This window comes from Colletotrichum paranaense (assembly GCF_030867605.1).
Source record: "Colletotrichum paranaense strain IMI 384185 chromosome Unknown Scaffold_8.1, whole genome shotgun sequence".
In the NCBI taxonomy this organism is placed as follows: domain Eukaryota; kingdom Fungi; phylum Ascomycota; class Sordariomycetes; order Glomerellales; family Glomerellaceae; genus Colletotrichum; species Colletotrichum paranaense.
Window position 1 is genome coordinate 2,673,598 of NW_026848966.1, and position 23,574 is coordinate 2,697,171.

At 52.4% G+C, this 23,574-nt stretch overlaps 8 protein-coding genes across 8 annotated transcripts; 6 read left to right on the forward strand and 2 right to left on the reverse strand.

Moving 5' to 3' along the window:
* Nucleotides 1-703: 703 nt before the first annotated feature.
* CPAR01_10704 (uncharacterized protein) lies at nucleotides 704-805 on the forward strand (the record flags this gene model as incomplete). Its single annotated transcript, XM_060494964.1, has 1 exon — nucleotides 704-805. One exon carries the CDS (start codon nucleotides 704-706, stop codon nucleotides 803-805), a length of 102 nt encoding a protein of 33 aa, XP_060347146.1.
* Nucleotides 806-1,414: 609 nt separating this feature from the next.
* Nucleotides 1,415-1,882, forward strand: CPAR01_10705 (uncharacterized protein; the record flags this gene model as incomplete). Its single annotated transcript, XM_060494965.1, has 1 exon — nucleotides 1,415-1,882. A coding segment is annotated over one exon (468 nt), but the record flags the coding sequence as incomplete, so codon positions are not given.
* A 1,233-nt stretch (nucleotides 1,883-3,115) lies between these two features.
* On the forward strand, nucleotides 3,116-5,257 carry CPAR01_10706 (uncharacterized protein; the record flags this gene model as incomplete). The annotated part of the gene is made up of 5 exons (XM_060494966.1): nucleotides 3,116-3,258; nucleotides 3,305-4,319; nucleotides 4,391-4,455; nucleotides 4,530-4,758; nucleotides 4,835-5,257. The coding sequence occupies 5 exons, from the start codon at nucleotides 3,116-3,118 to the stop codon at nucleotides 5,255-5,257; spliced, it is 1,875 nt and encodes a 624-aa protein (XP_060347148.1).
* Nucleotides 5,258-7,895: 2,638 nt separating this feature from the next.
* CPAR01_10707 (uncharacterized protein) lies at nucleotides 7,896-8,753 on the forward strand (the record flags this gene model as incomplete). The annotated part of the gene is made up of 2 exons (XM_060494967.1): nucleotides 7,896-8,167; nucleotides 8,498-8,753. The coding sequence occupies 2 exons, from the start codon at nucleotides 7,896-7,898 to the stop codon at nucleotides 8,751-8,753; spliced, it is 528 nt and encodes a 175-aa protein (XP_060347149.1).
* A 163-nt stretch (nucleotides 8,754-8,916) lies between these two features.
* On the reverse strand, nucleotides 8,917-9,843 carry CPAR01_10708 (uncharacterized protein; the record flags this gene model as incomplete). The annotated part of the gene is made up of 1 exon (XM_060494968.1): nucleotides 8,917-9,843. The coding sequence occupies one exon, from the start codon at nucleotides 9,841-9,843 to the stop codon at nucleotides 8,917-8,919; it is 927 nt and encodes a 308-aa protein (XP_060347150.1).
* A 2,032-nt stretch (nucleotides 9,844-11,875) lies between these two features.
* Nucleotides 11,876-13,546, forward strand: CPAR01_10709 (uncharacterized protein; the record flags this gene model as incomplete). Its single annotated transcript, XM_060494969.1, has 3 exons — nucleotides 11,876-12,223; nucleotides 12,294-12,576; nucleotides 12,633-13,546. The coding sequence occupies 3 exons, from the start codon at nucleotides 11,876-11,878 to the stop codon at nucleotides 13,544-13,546; spliced, it is 1,545 nt and encodes a 514-aa protein (XP_060347151.1).
* A 2,562-nt stretch (nucleotides 13,547-16,108) lies between these two features.
* CPAR01_10710 (uncharacterized protein) lies at nucleotides 16,109-16,402 on the forward strand (the record flags this gene model as incomplete). The annotated part of the gene is made up of 2 exons (XM_060494970.1): nucleotides 16,109-16,299; nucleotides 16,357-16,402. The coding sequence occupies 2 exons, from the start codon at nucleotides 16,109-16,111 to the stop codon at nucleotides 16,400-16,402; spliced, it is 237 nt and encodes a 78-aa protein (XP_060347152.1).
* A 4,519-nt stretch (nucleotides 16,403-20,921) lies between these two features.
* Nucleotides 20,922-23,088, reverse strand: CPAR01_10711 (adhesin protein Mad1; the record flags this gene model as incomplete). Its single annotated transcript, XM_060494971.1, has 2 exons — nucleotides 20,922-22,937; nucleotides 23,029-23,088. 2 exons carry the CDS (start codon nucleotides 23,086-23,088, stop codon nucleotides 20,922-20,924), a joined length of 2,076 nt encoding a protein of 691 aa, XP_060347153.1.
* Nucleotides 23,089-23,574: the final 486 nt, after the last annotated feature.

Here is a 23,574-nt window from a genome sequence, read left to right on the forward strand (position 1 = left end):
TCGTTGGATCACACCATGATCGTGTTGTATCTCGGATCCCTCAGCCTGAATACGTTGATTATGATGGTGTTCTCGGTCTGAATAAGTACAGCTGTGCAACTAACTAGACTAGGTATGAATACCTGCCTGCCTGAGGTAGTCCATCCATCCATCCATCATCCATGCTGGCCAGCCATAGTCCGTCAGCATTTCTGTCAGGCTCCAGTCCGTCAGCACCAACGGAACGGGGCTGCTGCACGTCGGCAACTTTCTTTGGCTCCTCCCAAGCGCAATCGTCAGGCCCAGTCGATCGGGTCGTCATTCGTCACATTTTCCTTTCGGGGTTGACGAGAAGGGATTGCCAGGGGATGAGGTGGGAAATATCGGTAGCAGTCCAATAGTCAAGGTGTTTGGACGAGTGCCAGCGGTGGGATATGTCACTGGGCACAGGCCGTTAGGTTTAGTGTTAGAACGGGCGTTTTGCCCTGTCGTTCGAAATTGAGGAGAGCCAAATGTAGGATTTTGTGGTCGTTTATGATTGCGAGGCGTTTCTCTTTCTGGGTTCTTTTCGTATTTGTGTGTTGGTGTTGGGTAGCAGAAGGCATGATGGTGCAGAGCCGAAACTGCAACTTGACGTATACACATTGAGCTCAAGCAAAGAGCTCAAGCAAAAGCTAAGCTCAGGCAGAGAGCTCGGGGCGAAGTAATCGCACAATCAACTACAATGCGCATGCTGCTATACATTTCAACACAACACGGCAGTCAAAAACCCGAGCCCACGAACCCACGGGAAGCGAGACCAAGGCAGCGGGTAAAAGGGCTTTAACAGGCCATGTCCACTAACCATTCCGAGGTTCTTGTCTTTGACGCGGTTTGCGAGATTTGTATTCATCGCGGATCCATATTCCAGCGGGAATGGGCCCGAAGGAGGTTGACTTGTTGATGAGGGGCAAATACTTTGTGAAAAAGCAAAAACAGACTCTCCACAACTAGGCCAAAACCTGCTAAACCGCTTCTTAGAGCGAGATGCAGCACCTCCTTTTACGCCACTCGACGCATCGCCTATTGGTCCGTCTTCCCCGGATCTTTGCCCATAGGTAGACGTCTCGGAGGCCTGTCCCTGGAGCTCCTCCTGTCGACTATCGACTTTTTGACAAGTCTTGCTTCGTCTATCGATCGGAGAGTTGTGGATTTTATCTTAGTGCCGCGGATTAGGGTCCCAGTTGCGGATAGGGCGTCATGTTTTTTCGACATCAACCACACAAAACTAAACAAACCACTGACAACTTATACGGGTACTGTGCAAATAAGTACACGGGAATATAAGCAATCCCTGGGAAAGAGGGGTTTCCTCGTGCCGAACCAATCCCAACGTGAGGCAGGGGGGGCTTGCTGAGATGCTGCTGGTCATACTGAACGAGACACAAGTCTCATAGGAATCTGCAACTCATCTATCTTTTTCCTTCTGCATACGTCCGTACCGGGGGAGGCGTTTCTTCGTGTTCTCAACCGCAGATACAGATGCCTACTTGAGTACCTACGCAACTACTTTGGGTACGCATACACAAGTACTCTGCGTGGGTGTCTGCGCATGTGTAAGAGTGACGATTATTATGACACTGACAGCACATCGAAGCGGAGTCTGGACAAAAAAAAGCCAAGCCGCAGCAGCACGCAACGCGCGCAGCACATCAGCGCACACTGCAGATGCAGATTGTGGCAGCGGCATGACACCCACGACATACACGCGCGCAAACAGGGGTGTCGGGGATGTCTTGATGCTCATCTAGGTGCAAGGCAACAGATATGTACCCGCGATGATGTCTCTCTTGAGGGAAGCATGGAACCCAACCTGGGAGCCACGAGGTTGCGCCCAATGTGTATCCGTATTATGTATCTGTAGGTGGTGGCCGTGTTGGCCCAGGCCCTTTCCGCCTCGTCTGATGATGTTTGATGACCTGCAGCATACCTATCACAACGCAACCCGGCAGCATCCTGCCCTGCCTTCCCGTGCCGAGAGCGAGCCCTACCTATACCTATACATAGTAATATGTCTTCTGTACCATGACATAGGAGTCCAGCCTCGGATCTTATCCTTTGGGTATCCGTACGGACACAACACTGGAGAATGAGATAGCACTGCAAAAGAAGGTTCACTCATATCGAATCGATCTCGGCCCTGGCCCAACCGCCCGCTGCTGCTCCCCTCCCCCCTCCTCTCCCGGATCACCCCCCTCCCCTTCCCAACCCCTGGCTGTTCACTTGATCCTTGCCTTTGGTCCCCTGGCTCCTCTCCCTGACCCCGGCCACTTTGGACTTTTTGGGCTCCAGTTTGGCAGTCTTCCCAAGATTATCTACTGCACGCTATCATTGTGTCGTACGTACGGATACGTACCCGTACCCGGGTCTGGCTCTCCTGCGCATCCGCTACGCCTACGCGTCGGTCTGCAGAAATTGGGCATCTTCCGTCCGCTGGAACCCGCCCCAGGTTCACCAGTCACGTTGCAAGGCGCAGACGTACGCAGTATAGTGCGTGTGTATGTGTGCCTAGGTAGCGACAGGGCCGTCAAAGGACGCCTTGAGCGAACGATGACAAGGCGGAGAGGGAGATATACTTACTGAAAGGGTGATGGGGGCCACACAGAGACTTTGAGAGACAGAGTGTGTATGTACTGCGTACACTAGGTATCCATCCGTAACGCGCATTGCTTTTTCCTTCTCGCGATACTCTGAGACTAGGGCCAGCCACCCTGGGGGGTAGTTTCTCGCCTTGCCCTTCTTTTTCTTTTTGATTCAGGTGAGCAACCAGCGAGAAAAAAACCGCTGGGTGACCGAGGGCTGGTACTGGTGGTACTGGGGAATTGCGATTGGGTTCATTGGATGGTACCTTGATTCTTGAGGGATTCCCCCCCGATCCCCCGATGCCCAGCCCAGCGTCGGAAGTCGTCCAGCCCAGTGAACCAGAATATCGTGAGCGCAGGGGGGGTGTCATTCAATCAGAATCTCCTCCTACATCTCCCGTCTTTTCTTCACTGCATTCACTTCCGCTCAACTCTTTGTACAACTCTGTACACAACTTCCATCCACTCCCAGCACGCGTTGATTGTCTAAGATCTATCTCTCCGCTCCATCGTACATGACCCGACTCGCTTCCGCCCGTCCCTTCTCTTCGCCTCTCTCCGTACTTTGTGTTCCCTTTACCATCTGCAGTTACCCGTGGGCAAGCAGCAGGCCAGCATCAGCAGCATCAATCAAAACACTTTCACAGCTTAAGATCCCGTGAGAAGAACAAGCTGTCAGATACGTAAACGCCCCAGGACAACAGGAAACCAGAACCCAGGAACCAGGAACCCAGGAAACGAAGCACAACCAGGCCAGACCAGACCAGACAATTTGGGGTCCTTTTCGTCCCCGGCTCTGCCGCCTTTTTACTTCAAGCACCCTCCAGGAGCACAACATCTTTCCCCCCGCGTAACATGAGCCTGACAGTCTCCAATCGATTCGTCGGGCATCAGAATTCTCTCGGGGGAGGTGATTTCCATCCGTTTCCCTCGCCACATCATGGGTCTCTCATGTATAGCCCACAATGGCCACCAACACGCCCGGCTGCCGTTCAGGCCCAGCCACAAGAACGAGAGCTGCCTGGAGTTGCTGCTTCTTTGATACCATCGCACAACAGCCACGGCGGCGGCAGTGGTATTAGCAGTAGCAGCCGCCAAGGCACGGGACCTCCCCGCTTTGGTAAAGCACCGGATGTCACTGGTGGTCCGGCCTCTGCGGCCATCACGCGAGGAGGTGCAGCAAGCGCCGGCCCCGGCGGCGGCAACGGCAGCGGGAATATTCACAGCAGCCAAGGCGGTACCAACGACGGCACATATCCCGCACCAGCGGCTCAACAGCCGTCTGCTCCGGTTCCGCCTGCCGGGATCATCAACCCGTTCGACCTCTCTGCCGCCGAGCCCTCACAGCCGCGTCACGTTCTCGTTCGCGTAGACGGTGACACAGGGTTTTATCTCGGCAACGCCGTGGGCCGTCCGGCGCCACAGGAGTTTTCTCTGCCGACGGAGGTGGACGGATCGCGGTCCGTGGCCAACGGGGACCAGATCCAGACCGGATGGAGTATCGACTACTACGGCCTCTCGGGCAGCCGCCACGAGTACGGTAACGGCATTGGGTGGCGGTGTCAGGAATCAGAGGCCGTGGCGGACGCGCAGGGGAACTTTGGGTGGCCGAGGAAGTACGTCTGTTCCATGTGTTGTCTGCGATGGAACGCCATGCCTCTGCCCGCCAAGGTGATTCGGGGCGATGTCAGTCAAAAGGACCGGATTGAACTAAGGATAGTACGTGCCGCCTTAACATATTCGGCCCCTATTCACATAATGTCCGTGTGAGAGCAACACACGCTTACAAGACGCGCAGCCAAATCCGGCAGATGCACGGAGGGATCCCGGATTCTCTCGGCCGGGATGCTCAGAGGTACGTTCTATGATGCGCGCCGTTTTGGGGTTAAGACGAACCCGTCTTTTAAGGTGAACTTTATGAGTTGACAGTACCGGGGACCCCCAGTTACACTACTACCTCGATCATGAAGGACCTGGAAACGAGCCGTGCGTCCGGGGCCTTTGTCAAAAGTGCCGGCCGGTGTCTTTCTTGCCGGACTCGCAGCCGACGACCCACTGTTGTCCGCCCCCGGTGGCCGAGCCGGGCTACCTCAAGGAGATTTATCGGTGCATCATGGACAACTGCCCGTTCCTTACGGACACCCGGCGAGAGATGAAGGTATGAGGACAGTCGATGACGCCCACTAACGCGCACCATCTTTGAACCCAAGGAAAAAGGTCTAACAAACTATCAGGCCCATCTCCATTCTCCAAGAAAGAACGGACACAAATCCTACTTGACATCCCTAGCAGCTCGCATCGAGCACGGCCAACCCCTCAGCGCAATCGACAAGGAAATCGCCTCCCGCCTGATGCTCATGTTCAACGACCGCGACGCCCGTGGGCAGAAATCCATCTCTCAGCCCATCAACACCGTCCTCGGGCCTGAGGACGTCAGCAGCCCGGCCATCCTGCGCGAGCACACGCAGTGGATGTCGTATCTAGGCCTTCACACGCCCGAGCTGCACCGACGGGACTTCTGGGATCCGCGGACAGGCGGGTGGTATTACCGCGAGTACAACATGGACGACGACTTTGAGGACGCGTGCGAGAATGTGAGGATTATCTCGCATGCTACGGGGAGGCCGGTGAAGCCGTCAGATTTCCTATGGCGTTGAAATGGGATTTCGCTTCATCGGCTTATGGAGAAAATCACCATTGTACCTCTATTTGAAAACGGTTGTTGGCTCAAACAACATGCACGACTTGAGTAGGGGACGAGAAGGACAGAGGAGGGGCGTATCACGACTTGATGCTTTGTAATGACCGACAACAGACAACAGAAAACAGACGACAGTATCTTCAGCCCAGCAAGGGCTTTGCAACTTGCTCTTTAGACGATGGAACGGACGGAGCATACCCAAGGCTGTTAGGCCGCGACGAAAGGGTGCATGTTACCATGGACTTCAGGGGCGTATCATCATCTTCTTCTTCTTTACATTACCGGCTTCATGAAAGGGGAAAAGGGGATTTCGTTATTGAAATTATGAGGTGTTCGGAAAGAGCTACTAGGCTCTCTATCTTTTTCTCTTGGCTCTCACGGCGAGAGAGAGGGGGCTCCGGCGTTTTGAAGTATTCTGCGGAGGCATCTTTTTTTTCGATGGGGAGACTTTTGGAAATACCCTTCATGAGCATTAGGACGGAGCGGGGTTTCGATGGGAGGTACCAACAGGAAGGTTTCTTTCTTGGGGGAAGGAGAACTTTGTACTTTAGGAGAGGTCAGAGGCTTGATTTGCCTTGGCTGTCGGCATGGCCCGGTTTGCACCATGGAATGATTCGGTCGAATTGAGAAAGGACTCAGTAGACGAGGGAGCCTTGTGATAGAGAGGTAGAAAATCAGTGATATGATTCAGGTATCGGAATTTCTCTTTGGGAAAGGAGTCAGAACTGACTGACTACTGCCCCTGCTTGTTCCTCCAAGACCGTCCGCTTCTACACTTCGCGAGGTTGATATCTCGGCATACGATGCGGCTGACCGGAATGGTGACATGTAAGCTGCATAGAATGCCCAATCAAAACATCGCAGGCTTCACCAATCTCAACCTCAATCATGTTGCGTAAAAGCAGAGGCGATGATCATATCAACTTAACGACATCACACAACATCTAAGGGAAGCTCCACTGACTGCACACCAACACTCACTATATATTGAAGTTGCGGCTTTGATCAATTTTGCAAGTACGTAGAGGGGTGCGTTAACTAAGGTGAGCTTGGGCTTCTTAAAGCATCTAGGAAAACAAATTCAACGGCTTAACCGCCAAAGTTTTCGACACGAACGTGCGCACCAAGCAGCATCTTCAACGTCTTGCTACTTACTATCTTGGATGAAGTGCTGATATGGACCAGCCCCAAGATACTACCGGGGTGGGCGAGTCGATACTGTGCTCACTTCCCCTATCATTACCGACCCGTCACACACGCTTTCTGGGCGCATCTCATCTATTTGCAATCCCCCCCCATTTCTGGACCCTTTCCGGTGTCGTCGGGGCCTTGTTTCTTTATCACCTTCATGAATTACTGGTTGAAGCTGCTGACCTTGCATCAGATTCAGTCCGTATCCCCCCGATTCGCGCGATTCCGAATATGGATCTCGAGTCCCAGGCGGCCAGGATGCCGGATCCTCAAAAACCTGACTATTCTGTTCCGTTGAATCCGATCTGCTTCTCTGCCTACGCTGTCGTTTCTGTGCATGCTGTCGTGTATCGTGGTGTTGGGTCAGAGGCGGTTGGAATCCCTGATTCGGGCGACGCGGAACACTTTGGTTCCTTGGAATCGGTTCATACTCCTCTTCGTGGTACGATGGTGAATGGCGATGATCATTCGGGGGAGTCTGAGAGTTCTGGCTCCCTAGAAAATCTACGCGGCCCCTTTTGTATGGGACATATACATTCGAATGTCCTTGATTCGGAAAATTCCGACTATTCCGGGCCCATACGTAGCCTGTCATTGGTGGGGCATCATCTCGCATCGTGCTCATCGGGACAGATGGCATTTGGTGCGGGAGACCAGGCATATGGTGTGGGTGTCCAGGCATATGGTGTGGGAATTCAGGCGTATCGTGTGAGACAAATCCTTGGTTCAGTCTAGTATCCCAAGTTGGTTCTCTTCTCAATGCATAGGGGTGTATCTCTCTATACTCTTGTAAGCCGGCTGCCGACATTGGCTGATCCTTCATGTGTGTTCTCGTGGCGATTCGAGCCCGGCTTCTGGATTGGACCTTTGGTAACATGTCCTCCGGGACACCCTCGTCATTCAGTATCACCGAATTCGATGCATGTTCACGTACTCGCTGCTCGAGTTCTTCAGGGCTGAAATGGTCTGGGTGCTCGCAACCTGAAGCTCGTCCATTGCAGTGCGGCGGCCCGTTGTATGTTGAACTCAGGTCTCCCAAATGAGATTTGTGAGGGCAGTTTTTTTTGTTGCAGTGGTGGTAGTCAGGGTACTTGGTAGAGCCGGTTTCACCTCGAAGTGGTGAATTCATCCTTATGATACTATATTATGCCGCTGACGATGAAGATGCTTCTTGCAAACGATTGCAGTTCTGACGATTCCTGTCCAGTTCTCAACAAGATTATTCATATCACCCTCAACATACCACTTTGTGTTGATTTTATATAGATGTCTATTCAAGTCCATGCATCAAAGACACTTGTTCACTCTTTAGTATTTGAACAACATGCGGGGTACTTGGGAGAAAAAAATCGGCATCGACTCCTGTTCAGGTAAAGCCTTTTTGACCGAATGCTTTGCCGGCTATGATATCTTGGCTGCCTGAATTCAGGTGTGTTTTGGGTGGACCTCAGTCCTTTGTCCATACTGATTCTCGTTCGTGGCCTTTGGGGTCGCGAGTCACTGCGCCGGAGGTCCTTGGACCCGAGTTCAAAGGACGATATAGAAGAACCAAATCACTGGATCTCAAGATCCCCAATAGACCACTGCAAAATTCAGGCGGATATCCTACTTCTGCTCAGATGATTCCACATATAGCACCATGTTCCATGTTTAACGATGCGGCTGTGACTCGAGGGTAAGCAAGTAGTGAGAAGCCTGTGAATAGACATTCAACCATGGCGCTAACCTTAGCTTTCTCGAGTCTATAGGGCCGAGCCTTTTTGCGAAGAGCAGAAGCCTGTGATACATCACGCTCAGTCGATAAAATAACAAGCCTTGAGATTAAGTTTGAGGACTTGGCCTTTAATATAGTGGTGCGGCTCCTAAGCAAAGCGAGGCGTATAACGAGTAATCGCTTGTAGACAGTGTCACTCCTAGCTTCAGTAGAACCCCTTGAGATACGCTACGAACGGTGGCTCTTGAACCAGCTCAAGATAAATCCCGATGTAGACGGAAATTTTCATAGATGTTCTCAGAGTGATGCTCGACATCCGAGAGGTAGTCGTGGATTCGAGGGCCCTGTCGTTGCCATAAGTTCCACCCCTAGTTCAGAAGTTGAGTATCAGGAGTCGTTCTGCTGTTCCTGTTTACACGTCTCTGACAAGCCTTCGCCACGGATAACTATCTCCATACTTGTCGAGACAGGCTCAGCAGCCAATGACCAAGGCAGCCCGATAGTACTGTCAGCATCGAAAGAGCTTGCACTGCGCTCTAATGTGTGAAATGCTATATAGATGCTATATGAAGCAACGAACCCACCTCGCCGCGAAATCGTAGACTTATAGGAGGTATAATTCGTGGTTGGACAGCCCTCGAATTGCTCTTGAACATGACTCAAGGCTTCCCTCTGTCATGGCGGAAGCTCTGGCAAACGCTGCTTTTCTTCTAAGCGACAGGCCCCCGCTGATAATTATCAATGGCTTCATCGGGTGAAGTCGAGCGGCTTGACCCTGAACCGCGTCGCCTGGGAGCCATCGGCCTGGTAACGGAGGAGGCCCATTTCGAAAGGCGTGACCCTCGAGCGCCTCTGCATTGTTCTTGGGTAATTCTCTCCATCTCTCCTTGAAAACGCCTTTCTCTTCCTAAATCGATTGCTGTTTCCTGGCCTCCACCACCTTTTTCAGAACCAAGCATCTGCTTTTGTTCGGAATGCCTTTCTTCCCTAGTTTGAGGCGCGCAAAAACTCGCCCGCTGCCGCCATCCTTCTGCTGTGTCCGACCTAGTCCGGCTGATGTCCTGGTAACTCCAAAGAGGTCCCTTCTCGCTGCCCATGGCGCGATCTCGAGGGTCATCGTGCTCAAAGTCCCTCGATTTCCTTGGGTAGTTTCGAGAACTCTGGCCAGACCGCTCCGGCGGGTTTCTCAGTCTATTCTGGGCCCAGTCGTTGGTGTATTGGAAGTCGCCTATGGCAGATCTGGTGCCTCTGTCATCGTTCAGGGAGTCGTTCTCCCTTTCGTCAAAATATACTGCGTCCTCGTACCTGTTACTTGCAAATTGATCTGGAGGTGGTCTTTCAAATGGCAGAGGTTCTTGGGCTGGCTCTGTGCGAAAACTTGGCCCAAGAGGTTGGAAGATTGGCTTAGGTCCCTGGCTTTGGTAATAATCTTGAGGATGCCCAGGTGATACGTTGGGTATAGTGTAGTCAGGCGGGACCACGTAGCGGGGATCAGTCTGGGGATGAAGAATATGGAGACTCATAGGATGTGCCTGAGAGTCGAAGTGCGACGTATTCATCCGAGGTCCCTGGAGCTGAGACGACAGACGGTCCTCAAGAGGTGTGAATGGATCCTGTAGGCGATGGCTCTGAGGCATTATGGTGTGTGACGGAGCACGGCCATCGTTGTGAGGAAAGGAGTGTGGAAAACTCATCCTCGGAAATCTTTGAGTCACTCTCGATGAAGATATTTTTTGAACGAGCTAGAGATTGGCGACGGTCCTTGAGAAGATCATGGCAAGACTGACCGTTGTATTTTCGAGAAGACACATTCCAGCCACGCTAGAGGACATCCAAGGTATATGGGTGTGATTTAAGAGATGAGGGGCGGGCCGCTTCACCTTTGCTCATTGACACCACGAGAAGTGCGTAAAACTGGGCGGACTGTGAGACCCGGCCGCTGTTCAGGGACAACGTCTTTAATGAGTATTGTATCTGAAGAGGCATGTTCAATTGGTGAGTACGTTTGAAATGAAGGGGTACCTCTGGGCGGTCCTGAGTTCTTTGTTCAATTTGGCTCCTGTTCGTCTTCCCTTGAATCGGGGGTCACCGGACCCAATGTCAAATGACGCCGTGTTTTTGTGGGCCCATCTGCCGTCCGGCCGGTAGCTCGCTGACGGGGTTGCCCGTTGGCACTAAAACCGAGGGGAATCTTCCTCCTACCATTATGAGTGCAGAGGTCACTGATGAGGAGACAGACAATACCAAAACATAGCTTATTCAAGTGCTATTTCCTTGCATGCTTACATAGAGTGAAATGAGTTAGTAGCTACCTAAATACCTTGAAGATTACACACTGACGAGCCAAGTCCTGTGCGCTGTAGGCGGCTTTCTACAATTTCGGCGCTAGGACAAATCCTTCCCGGTGGATTACCTGAGCTGGTGTTCATCTGGAGAGTAATCGCACGGCTGGTCAAATGGCGTGGCGGCATCCCATGGCTCGGGCCCAAGACCGAATTCGAGATGGTTGCTGACAGTAAGACTTATGTGAGCTTCTTTCTCGACTTTTGAGAGCTGTGGCAATTGAGCTGCACTGGGCAAGTGGCATGTGATGCTGAGAAGAACCCGTTGGGAGTACCTAGCGCGTCCAACGCTGAAATGCAGGTCGAGGCTTGATAGGTATTGATCGAACCTACGGCAATCTCAGGATTACAGTTGGTCGCAGTCGATTGGCTTACCCACAACACAACGACAGCCACACCGACGGCCGGCGGCACAATCGGGTCGGCTGCCGGATTGGTTGACAAGGTCTTCTGCATGGCTGCCGAAGAAGCTAGAGGTAACGTCGCACGAATGACGAAGTCCATGTCCATTTCCGAATTCTTGCGGAGAAAAGGAAGTATGGCTACACGATGATGAGGGGATGGGCTTCACTGGCGATTGATTACCTACCTTGAGGTACCCCGAAAGCCTCGGTCCAGCGGCATTGGGGACCTCAACAACCCACCTCCACTGACCTACAAGTTGGAACTTCCCAACCCTGAGAGGTTGACAGTATTTTAGTAGGGGAAGGGACCTTGGTAAAGCCCCTAAGGTAAGTACCTAGGTCCTAGCTCCGTTAGCCGAATCCCCAGAAAGTGCCTAGGCACTTGCCCAGATAGGAAATAGTACATCTGACCTGCCGCTTATCGATAACGAACCTTCCGGAGATACGACGCGGGGGTCGCGCGCGCATTTTGTCGCTGAAGGGGGAAGAAAAGGAGGGGGGTAACTTGAGGTACTAATAAATTGTGAGGTATCACTTGCCTTGCAGCTTTATCGGCCCAGGGTCCTAGTCACGTTCAACTGAAATTCGTCGAGTGCGTTCCACAATCCCAAAGCCCTCGACAAACACTCCTCTCTCTGCCCTCCGCCGAGCTTCTTTCCCCCCTCCTTCAACTCCGAAGCGAACTGACGCCCAGCGCAAGGCGAACCCTGCGCCGACACCAGTCCAGCACCGAATAACCGCAACACCGTCCGACGCAACCTCCCCAGCCCGTCCTCCGTGCTCCTCGCGAACGGCTACGAACATAGCTCTTGGACCCTTCCCAAGTTCATGACTTGCGCCTTCCCAAGCCACCCGACCTCTCTCCTTCCGTCTGGCCCTCCGCGCGCCGGACAACCACACACACTTCCAAATAAAGACCGAGCATGTGCCCCGCGCCTGATCATGGAGGCTCTGCCATAGATGATTCCAGACCCGAAGACAACGACAACACTCTCAACAACACCATCGACAGCGAACACAACCCCTCCGAGCCTGTAGTCTTGGCCGGCGCCGACATCCGCACCAGAGCCCGGACAATGACGAGCACCGAGGAAATCGATAACACCATAATCCGGCCGGGCTCCGTCCGCATCAATGTCAAGGGCGCCTTCATCGTCGATCCGGACTCGAGTTCTCCGAGGAGCAATGGCCGAGGTTCCCCGACCCACCACGAGACGAGCGATATTCGCCTGCCCAACCACCATGCCGTCGTGAGCCATATCGCCGTTGACGTATGCGACTCCCTCCTGCCCTTACCTGCTTCCCCTTCTTGTCTGGTTGCTAATCCCCTTGTTTGCGCAGATTGGCGGCTCCTTGATCAAGCTCGTCTACTTTACGCGCGAGGCGCACTCCACCGAGCCCGGCGGTCGTCTTAACTTTCTCAATTTCGAGACCGATCGCATCGACGACTGCATTGAGTTCATGCGCCACCTTAAGGATAAGCAGCAGACCCTCAATGGCTCTCAACCGAACGAATTGAGCGTTATGGCGACAGGAGGCGGCGCTTTCAAGTTCTACGATAAGATGCGGGATGTCCTGGGCGTAGATGTGTTGCGCGAGGAAGAGATGGAATGTTTGATAATTGGTAAGTTCTCGCAAACCCCTCGGCGCATGCTCAAGGGTTGCTAACTTACCTCCAAGGCCTCGACTTCTTCATTACCGAGATACCCCGCGAAGTCTTCACGTACAGCGAAACCGACCCTATGCACTTTGTCTCACCTTCAGAAAACATTTACCCCTACCTCCTCGTCAACATAGGTTCTGGCGTCTCGATGCTAAAGGTCTCCGGGCCCCGCCAATACCAACGTGTAGGCGGAACCTCACTCGGCGGTGGTACGCTTTGGGGCCTGCTCTCCCTCCTGACGGGCGCTCGCACTTTTGATGAGATGCTCGACCTGTCAGAGCGGGGGGATAATGCCAAAGTCGACATGCTTGTCGGCGACATCTACGGGGGAGACTACGGCAAAATTGGCCTCAAGAGCACCACAATTGCATCGTCGTTTGGCAAGGTCTTCCGCATGAAGCGCACGGCCGAGAATGAAGCGGAAGACCACGGTGGACTGCACAATGGCGATAACAAGAACACGTCTCCGCCACCGGAAGCCTCAGCTGAAGATGGCCCTCAGGGAGCAGCAGAGCACTCCTCAGAAGAGCCCTTCTCTGGGGCAGATGTCTCGCGTTCGCTGCTATATGCGATATCCAACAACATTGGCCAGATCGCCTTCCTCCAATCTCAAATCCACAACCTGGACCACATCTACTTTGGAGGATCCTTCATTCGCGGGCATAGGCAAACGATCAATACCCTCAGCTACGCCATCAAGTTTTGGTCTCAAGGCAAGAAGCAGGCCTACTTCCTCCGTCATGAGGGCTACCTGGGCTCCGTCGGTGCCTTCCTCAAGCGCCAACCTCGCAACTGGGGCCGTCGTGGTTCTCTTGAACAAGCAGAGCCCATGGAGAAGCGCATCCAGAATCGCAGGATACACGACGTTGAGATGCAAAGCCTCGTCGACGACTACGCTTCCGACTCTGGACGCGAATCTGGACGCGACTAGCCAATAAGCAAAGAAAGAAAGGAAAAACAGCATTACATTCATAAAAAGGAGCGAAGGTAGACGAAGTTGAATATCCCTGTTTTCGGGCGTTGTGCGGGCAGGCGGCGCGGTATATTGTGGCATTTACGACGCTTGATGGCAGAGCATATGCGAATTTAGTGGGGGAGGCGAGATTGAAAGACGTCACGCCAACTTGGTGACCACTTAATCGGCACATACCATTATATTTTTTACTACATACTTACCAGTTTAATGTTATCAGTCATAGCTCGGCTGGCCTGTCGAGACGGATCGGCCCTGGATTGTCAGCAAACATTACAAACATCATAAACATTTCAAACGAAGGATTAGCTTCTTAGCCCTTCTTCGTGTGAGAGGTGTCAAGTAAGCAGCGAGAGTTTTTCTGGACTATTCTGTCAATCTTGGAGGCTCCATGTAACCGAGGGCAGTGTTCCAATACATGTTTGTGGATCTATGGTCACCTGGCTCAGTGGTATGTCAGTCCAGGTCACCAATCTTTTGACTTATGATCATGGGCTTTCTTCCTGACCTCAAAGCCCCTTCCGAAGGCTCTCGAATATTGCCATGTCATCATTTAGCTAACGCTTGCTGCAATAAGTCTTCAAATTGATCGACATACCCAGGTCTCTTAGTATTTCCTCTGAAGTTGAGGTTGTCGTCACATCAGATACGTCATGCTACCCTTCGTCCTCCACATCATACATATAGCGTCATATCCGTCATCCCGTCCTCCGCACCGCCGGATTACCTTTGGGCACATGGACCCCGGACGAAGCGGACGATCACATGTACTCCGGACTCAACGGGTGCGGTCCACAAATTCTTGGCACCTCGGAGGAGGGGACGTGGCCGGAGTGCGCATTGAAACGTGTATGGGCTGTGGAAGACTCGGGAATCGTCCCCGGTAACTTTAAACGTTATGCGTGTTTTTCTCTAGATCGGAAGACTAACCCTACTGTACGCTCCACTGCTCGTAGTCACTTCCGGAAACCGCTAGTGAGGCTTTCTTTACAGGTGATTACTTAACTTAGTAGAGGTCAGGGGTTGTAAAGACGACGTATGGTCTGATCTGCGTTATTCGAGTTTGGGATTGAGTAGCTGAATATCATGGATTCTTGGTGATTGCTGATGTAATGGGTCAGATGAGAAGGTCAGTCAGAACAAGAATCACTGCTCTACTGCAACTTTTCGGAATAGAGTACCTATAGAGTCTACAACACCGCTTCGTAGCCGCGGATCTATGCTATCATAGCCATCACGACCAACACTACATCGGCGCCGGTCCAGATCCCGCACTCCTCGGCCCAAATCAACAGACATAGCCCGGTACCAAGCCAGCCCTCTTTACAAAGTTCACAGAAACGTCACCGCCCCGCCACCGCAAGCCTCACGACATAGTCGTTCGCAACGGGGTCCGGTCTAGAAGCCGCAACAACGGAACAAACTCATCTGAACGGTGTCTTCCTCTCTGCCCAACGTCACCTAACCCAGGATAGGGAAGCCACTCAAGTCGGGAGATTCCCACTTTCAGCTGTTCGCACGAGAAGGCTTGACCCGAGGCAGTGGTTTGTGTGGTTCTCCACCATGACCATAGGAAGTAAAGCCCGACGACTTGGATACTGGAACTTCTTGCTATAGTTGGCCGTTTTTTTCTCGCTTTCGTCTCAAGTATAACTCAATCAGCCCACGCGACGTCACAGAACGACCCGCGGTAAGAAACCTATGCCGAGGTGCCAGCCGCAAGTTGTGTCGTCTGATGTTTCCTGCCTTTGCATGAATAGCGGTAGGTAATTGGTAGGCTATGCACGGACTGCCGGACAGCGCCTGTATGGATTTACACCCAACAAACTTCCTTCTAGTTGCCTAATACGGAAGCCGATCGCGAGAAGGTATTCGCTTACTACTACGTAGGAGGGAACCGCAGGTCATTGATCCGGACCCGGCGGAGTCGGCGGCACGCAAACCGGGAGACCTTCCAAGGGAAGACCCCGGACGACCGTAGCTGAACCCGAATACGGAGAGCTGAAGACAATCCGTTGGTCCCCACTACGATCTTGAAGCTTTGAAGTGAGAGCGAGAAAGAGGGAGAGGGATGTCGGGGAATTACATCATTGCGGTTGTCATTGCTGTCAGATATCCCTGTCTCCCGTGAAGTGACGTCCGGCACATACACTTACCCACGCATTCGGCTGAGCCCTGCGGTGGTCTGGGCTTGGACTATGCGTCCTGTAGAGGCAGGGTTGCAAGTCCAGCGTTCTCCTACACGGGCGTCGATAGCGGTAAGGCAGGTGAAGGATGTTGGGTCATGAGAGGGTTGCGAAAATCTATATAGATGAGTAGAATTCCCGCCTCCTCCCCGAACTTTTTCTACTCAGCATCAAACAATCACACAACAACGAAATAACTATAGGTTCCAACAAAGACGCATTCCACACGTCAACATTGAATAGCCCCCAAACTACCAACGAAGTACTACAACTCGAGGAAAAACATCAAGCATAACCTATAAACCTACGACACTTACCACCTTCAATCGCCAACATGCAGTTTTCCACCGTCTTCGCCATCTTCGCCGCCACCATGGTCGCCGCCGCACCCACATCTCCCATGGACTCAACTCTTGAGGCCAGAAAGGACCCCGGTGCCATCGCCGCCTGCGAGACACAGACAGCAGCCGACCAGGTTGCCTGCATTGATAAGTGCAACAAGGACGCCGCGTGCATCACCGCTTGGTAAGTCAGAGTCAAGAAGCGCTTGATGTAAGAAGAATGATACTAAATATGCAATAGCTCTCTGGATGCTGCCCAGAAGTACACTGCTTGCGCCACGAACTAGACTCAGAGTGATATCAGCGGTTGAATAAGTGTAGGCTAAGAGAGTGGGAACAATATGAGCATTAGAGATTGCATAGCAAGCGACCAAACTGTAAGATCATAAGGAGCATTTGCGTGGACATAGAGAGAGTGAAAGGTCTAGCTTCAATGAATTATTAGATTCTTGTGTAACCAAGTCCGTCATGTAGTCAGGTCTATTGTGTGAAAAAGAGCAACGCTAAGGTCTTGAAAACTCTTATGTTCACAGTACGGCGTAACTCTGCGAGAATTTTTACATTATGCCTCATTTGAAAGCTTTAGCTTCCAATATATCTTGAGAGGTGGGCGAAAGTGACGCCAAATTTCAATGTATGGACTCTGAACCATACTTGGGGGCGTAGAATAAGAAGTGCCTGGCATCTCTGCCGATGCGAGTCGACAAGATGGACCATCTCCTCCGCCAGAAACTTCACGAAGACCACATCTTCTGCTGAAGTGCACAACAAAGTCACGCCGGATACTCATAATTCACTGGTTACTGATGACTCGGCATGGAGCCACAGTGGATACACAACCCCCCTTCCCTGAGACACCGATCTCGCCAGCATGAGCTGGCTTGCAAAAGTCTAACCGGGCGTCACGGCACCATCAGATGGCTTGGTGCCAACTGAACTTACAAAATCAAGTACAACAATAGCACACGATCAAGTACTAAACCAGACTCCAAATTTCAAAGATTGATGACTGATTTACTGCTCCTTGAGAGCTCCGGCGCCGGGTTTCGGCGAGGGTTCCGCCCCGTCCACTGGTAACTACGGCTGGGTCTCCTCGTTCTCGGTATTGAGACGATTCAACTTGGAGCCAAGGCGGGGCCTCGGTAGTCGGTCGGATTGATCACACATGGAAATGACCAGGAAAATGAAAGGCTACGACAAGAAAACGCCATTCGTCTCGCAACATAGCGCTCAACGCTTTATCAAGCACAGTTCAGGGTTAAATTATTGGCCTTGTTCAAGTATCAGGTAAAATGGGAACAAGTCGACCACATATTGTTTCGACGGGCGGTCTTGTTGGACGGGCTGAGGGGAATGACTCCGAGGCATGTGCAACAACGTCTCCGAAGCCGGGACCGAGGCACCGCAAAAGTGGGGCTACTACCGTACTTCTCGGGCCGGTGCCGACGAAAGAACGGCGAATGAACATTGTAGCACAGATCGCTTTGGCTCTGCCGTAAGGTAGAGCTGGATATTCACTGTAGTTCCATATATAGGCTCTTCAAAGGTCCGATGGACCTATAACGGCATCTAATCCCGCACGGCGGCTTCTACATTATGTCATTCATCACACTTCATCTCGTAGCTCAAGCATTCTAATTTATACTTATATTCCATCAAAATCATGAGAATATTGATTGGAGCAATAAAACGTGGGTGAGATGTGATAGCTCTGAAGTGATTGGCGAAAGTAAGAATCTCGGCGATCCTTAACTGTTGAATGGAATCGAAGGCCTTGAGCCCAAAGAAGACGCTTCCGGCCATCAAGTCGATAACTTTGGGTAACATGATCGACCGTAGTGAAGAATGCTCCCTCGATCTTAAGCGGCTGTCAAATTCCGGGAATATCACCTTCATGAGATTGAATATGTAGGCGTTCCCGACTCCTCAACTGGGTTCTCTCTGAAGCTCTCCAGAATGGATGTATGTACGGTGATGATTAGGTTACCTGCCTCATTCGGTGGCCGAAAAGCGTTTCTCAGTACGTTAGGAAAGATTTCTTCTTGATGTCGCTTTCAATTTCACATCGCTACAGCGGTACGAATTCCAGACAGCTGCCCCAGGTGATCAACCCCGGCAGCATGTACTTGTTCTTCGATATGGCAGGGGTTCTGACTCTGAAAAACATTTATTCCACTTTGGATTATTTCAGTAATGGAAATATCATATCGTCCGCATAGATGGGATGAGTCTGGTAAGTTTATCGCCAACAAACTACCAACGCAATCTAGCCTGAGACAAGTAGGTTACGAGGTTGAACCAGACATTCCAATCAGTCATTCTTTACCTTACCTCCGCCCATATCTGAACACAACTTTCGTGAGTGTAGGCCATATCTCAAAAGATTGTGTCATTCGCTGTTGAGCTAGGCTCTCCGAATGGGAAATCCAAGTCCCCAAGCCCCGAACTGAACCTCAAGCATAGCAGGAACTCTTCCGCAGGAACAATCCAGCTTGCTCAATTCCCAAACGACATACCCCTTTGGGGTCCAGCCCGCCTCATTGGGGGCCATCTTCGCCTTCACGGGCAAGCTGATCTATCAAGATCAATATCGAGTGTCTTTATTATTGCGTGCCAAACTTCATAACTGACTATAGCCGGCCGTAGCCGTTACCGATTGTCGATACTGACCAAACTTAAGATACTAATAGCCCCGCCGCAACACATTAATCGCCTTCCGAACAGCCGAAAACTACCCCCTACTTTCCGCCCTACTTAACAACTCTAGAATATCCCTTTTAGTCTTTCCTAATTTACTCCTACGCTGCGATTTTAGAGTATTGATAGTACTCTGGAGTCGATCAGGCATTTCGAGGCCATGTTGCATAAGCTGGGCGCCAATTATGGCAACAGCCGTCGAGGAAGCCCCAGGGGTCGATAGTCACTGGGCGTGGGCGTCTCGGCATTTCGACAGTATATGTTTGAGGTAGACGATTCGACAGCGACAGCGATAGCGACAGCGACAGCGCGATAATAGTAGACGGCGAGGGAAGTAGCGTTTTTCGACTTCGACAAAGGTAAAGAGGTAACGAATGCGTGTGTGTGTGTGTGTGTGTGTGTGTGTGTGTGTGCGAGTTGAAGTTGAAGGTGCCAGGCCAGACATCAGTGCTTGCAGAGGGCGGCGTTATTCTTGACGACGGCGAGGACATTTCCGATGCCACCGTTGTGAGCTGCTGTCACCTAGAAGGGCCGCAAACTCAGCCAAGTGGGCGCAGGCTCACAAGGTGGTAGCGTCGGGCGCCCAATATCGCCGTCAATAATCCGTGGTTGTGAACTTTGCGGGAGGGAAAGTTAAAAAGGAGGAAAGGTAAAAAATCTAAAAAAAAAAAAAAAAAAAAAAAAAAAAAATAGTCTATCGAGATAGTAGGAGTATCCTACTGTCTCGATAGACTATTTTTTTTTTTAGATTTCCCTCCTCCTTTTTAACTTTCCCTCCTGCAAAGTTCATAACTACGGATTATTGACGGCGATGAGGCAGAATATATAAACAAATAAGAACAAATAATAACGACGGCAACGAGGGCATCGGGCGCCCAACGTCGCCGTCAATCGATCCGTGGTTAGGTTGTGAACTTTGTAGGAAGGAAAGTTAGAAAGGAGGAAAGGTAGAAAATCTAGAAAATAGTCTATCGAGATAGTAAGAGTATTCACTAATACTGTGTATTAATACCGTGCAATTGATATCGAGAACCGCCCGAGCAGCCAGCAAAGGCAGAACATAAAAACAAAATAATGGGAACATACAAACTTGCAACGATCTGGCGCCAGTGTATATCCCATCCCCGACCCAGACCCGAACCCAAGCTCCTCAAGTAATGGCAATACCTAGAAAACGGATCCTCAGCTAGGCCGACGGACGAGGCAAGCCTATTCTACTATGGTTGTCGAAAACCCTCAGACGGATGACCATGGTTTCTCCCTTTTGTGAAGAGAGGGGAAGGGGGAAGGAGGAAGGAGGGGGGTTCATGGTCAATGCGCCCCCGGCGAGCCCGTGAACACTCAATCGACGGGCCAATGTATAACATAATTATGGGCATACGTACTTCAGATGGACTTTATCAAGTTGGCAAGTGAGCTTCGATTCAACACGGAGAGCCATGCGAAGACGAAAATGAACTTTTTTGCTCCCCCTATCTACCTTATGTCATACCAGTTATGGGACAAAGGGGAATCGATCGCATTACAACGGCTCATTTCCGGGGTCGTCTCAACTACAACGTTACATGACTCATTGCGACCTTGACAGTAGCAGCAGGATGCTCGGATTCACGTAGAACAGTCAGTACGACCAAGCTCGAACCTAACAGATTTATTAGAAATGTCACTTGAGTACTCGGAGGATTGGAACACATCACAAGGCAAGAGGAACCAAAAAGTCATTGTAGAGCGCATTTCTATTCCTCTCGAAAGGAACTAGCTAATTAAGTATTAATCCAACAAGCCAAGGGGTATAAAAAATCTTCCAACACCCTTTTTTTCTGATGCGCTCTAAAAGTTCGCGGCCAAGTTGAGATAAATGTGGGAATATAGAGCCTTTTTAACACCGAATGTTTCCAGACCTATAAAAAACCACCTATGCAATGTGTTTGTTTCGTAAGGATCGTAAGAATGATATGTAAAATTGCGGGCTTGTAGATTACAGATTTGTGTGTGCGTGCAGCGACTTGGATACAGTAAGGAAATTTTGGGGGGTAGCATCTCTCCTCCGCGCTCAAGTAAGTTTCATCTTAGTAGAGGGGAGGGGAGAAAGCAGCCATGTTACCCAGCTTAGAATGCAGCGAGGGCAGCAATGGCAACAACGGCACCGAGGCCGAAGGTGGTCTTGCCAGCACCGGCGACAACGACGCCAGTGGTGGTAGGGACGGCAGCACCGCCAGTGCCGACGGGAGTGGTCTTGCTGGCGCCAGCGGCGGGGGTGGTAGGGTAGGGAGCAACCGGGGCCTGGGAAGAGGCAGTCGCGCCGGGGGCAACGGGGGTTCCGGCGGGGGCAGAGGGAGCCGGGACGGGAACGACGACCGAGGCGGAGTTGGTGGCGAAGGAGACGTGGGGAACCTCGAGAGTGGTCTTGATGATGGCGGTGGTGGAGGAGCCGGGAACGGTGGTGCCAGATGTGACGCAGGGGACAACGATGGTCTTGTCAACGGTGACGGTGGTGTACTCAGCAGGGTTGGTGGCAGCGGGCTTGGTGGCCGAGACGGTGATGGCGGTGGTGATGGTGGCAGGGACAGTGACGATGGCAGGGTTCTCAGGGATGTGAGCAGCGCAGATGCCTTGGAAGAACTGAGTAGCCTTGGAGATGATCTCGTCGCTGGCACCGTAGGAGTAGATGCAAGAGAAGACGTTCTCGACGAACTTGGAGTCGGGGCAGAAGCAGTTGACATCAGAGTTGTCAGTGCAGCCGGAAGAGAACATCCAGGTGCTCAAGCACTGGGGAACGACATCGGGGCAGGGAAGAGTCTCAACGGGGCCAGCGGGAACAGTGACCGAGGCGACAGGCTTCTGGGAGGAGACACCCTGGGAAGGAACACCGGCGGGCTGGGTGGCAGCAGGCTTGGAGGGAACACCGGGGGTGTGGACGAAGGTCTCGGTGACGGGGCAGATGGTGGTAGAGACGGGGACGGTGACGGTGACAACGGCGTGGGACTTGGCGGGGCAGTTAGTGACCTCGGGAGCGCAGGAAGTGACGGTCTCAACGCGGGTGGTGTAGACGGTGGAGGTGGTGTCGTAGACAGTGGTCTTGGTCTCGGGGACGGCGGGGACGGTCGCGGGGACGGTCGCGGGGACAGTCTCAGCAGGCTGGGTGCCATTGACGGGGACGGTGGGAACGGAGGCGCTGGGGAGGGCAGCAGAGGTAGTCTCACCGCCGACGGGCTTGGTGACAGACTCGACAGGCTTGGTGGTCTCCTCAGTGGGCTTGGAGACAATGGGGGTCTCGGCAGGCTTGGTGACGGAAGGAACAACAGCAGTGGTCGAGTCCGCGGGGATGGAGATGGAGGGGAGGGCAGCGGAGGTGGTCTCGCCCTTGCTGGGAACGGGAGCAGTCTCGGTCTCCTTGGAGGGGCCGGTGGTGGCAGGCTTGGTGGCCTCGGTGGTCTCCTCGACGGGCTTGGTGGGCTTGGAGACGGAGGGAACAACGGCGGTGGAGGTGGCCTCGGCCTCGGAGGTGGTCTTGACGGGCTTGTCGTGAGTCTTGGTGCTCAAGGTGGTGGCGATGGCGAAAGAGCTGGTCTTGGTCTTGGGAGGGACGGTGGTCTGGGGAGGGCTGCAGTCGAAGCTGATGGTGTGGATGCCAACACCGCAGGTGGTCTTGGGCTTGGAGGGCTGCTCAGGGTAGACAATGGTGACGTTCTTGGCACCACCGCACTGGGAGTTCTTGACAGTGGTTCCAGACTTGGAGCAGGCAGAGCGGTGCTTGCAGCTGGAGCCATCAGGCATGTCGTAGTGGAACTCGAGGTCGCAGTCGAACTCGACGGAGACGTCGAAGTGGACAATGGAGAACTTGTCGGGGGAGCTGGTGCCGGAGCCACAGCCGAAGGAGGGAGAGGTCTCCTTGGTGCTTCCGCAAGAGCCCTCAATGACCTTGCCCTTGCCGAAGGTGCGGGGAGCGAGAACATCGCGCTTGGAGAAATCGCTTCCGCAGGTCCAGCCCTTGAAGTCGAAGCCGCCATAGTTGCTGAACGATCCAGTGTTCAAGTCACCCCAGGAGAAGCCATCCTTCTGCTTGTCGTCACACTTGTTGTCGGTGTTCTCGGGGCAGGTGAAGGAAGGGAACTTGTTCCAGCCCTGTGAAGCTTGTTAGTGATCACCGACCAGAGGAGTAGACGAGATCTCATGTGAGATTCGACCGTGGAGATGTTGTTGTAGGAAGACTTACGGTAGCAGTGACCTGGCTGACGCCGGCGGCAAGGGCCAGAAGAGCAACGCTGTTCTTCATTTTGAATGATGGACGAGGATTCTTTCTTTGAAGTGAGAGTGAGAGATACTTTGTTCTAGTGAAAGTAGAGGAAACAAAAAACTAAGTTGGTATTAAGTTGAGAGTAAAGAAGCGAATGACTTTACACTCAGAAAGCGAATGGACTGTTGTTTGATAGAACGAAAGTAGGAAAGAATGTTCGATGAAGATGAGAATCGAAACAGTAAACATGAGCGGGAAGAGGAAGAGTCTATATACAAGAACGACGACTCCTATCACTGGGGATGGTTGGGTGTGAGGTTCCCAGTCCTCACCCTCACCCTCACCTGAGCAGGCGGCTTGCCTGGAGGGGGGGTGGGATACTGACAGACTGAGTGACTGACTGAACAGACGCAGAGAGAGGACCGAACGGGGATGAGGGACGGAGACGGGGTGGATCCAGGCAGGAGGTGCAAGTGCAAGGCCGTGCTGCACGGACTAGGTACAGCGGACCCGTGGCATGGCCAT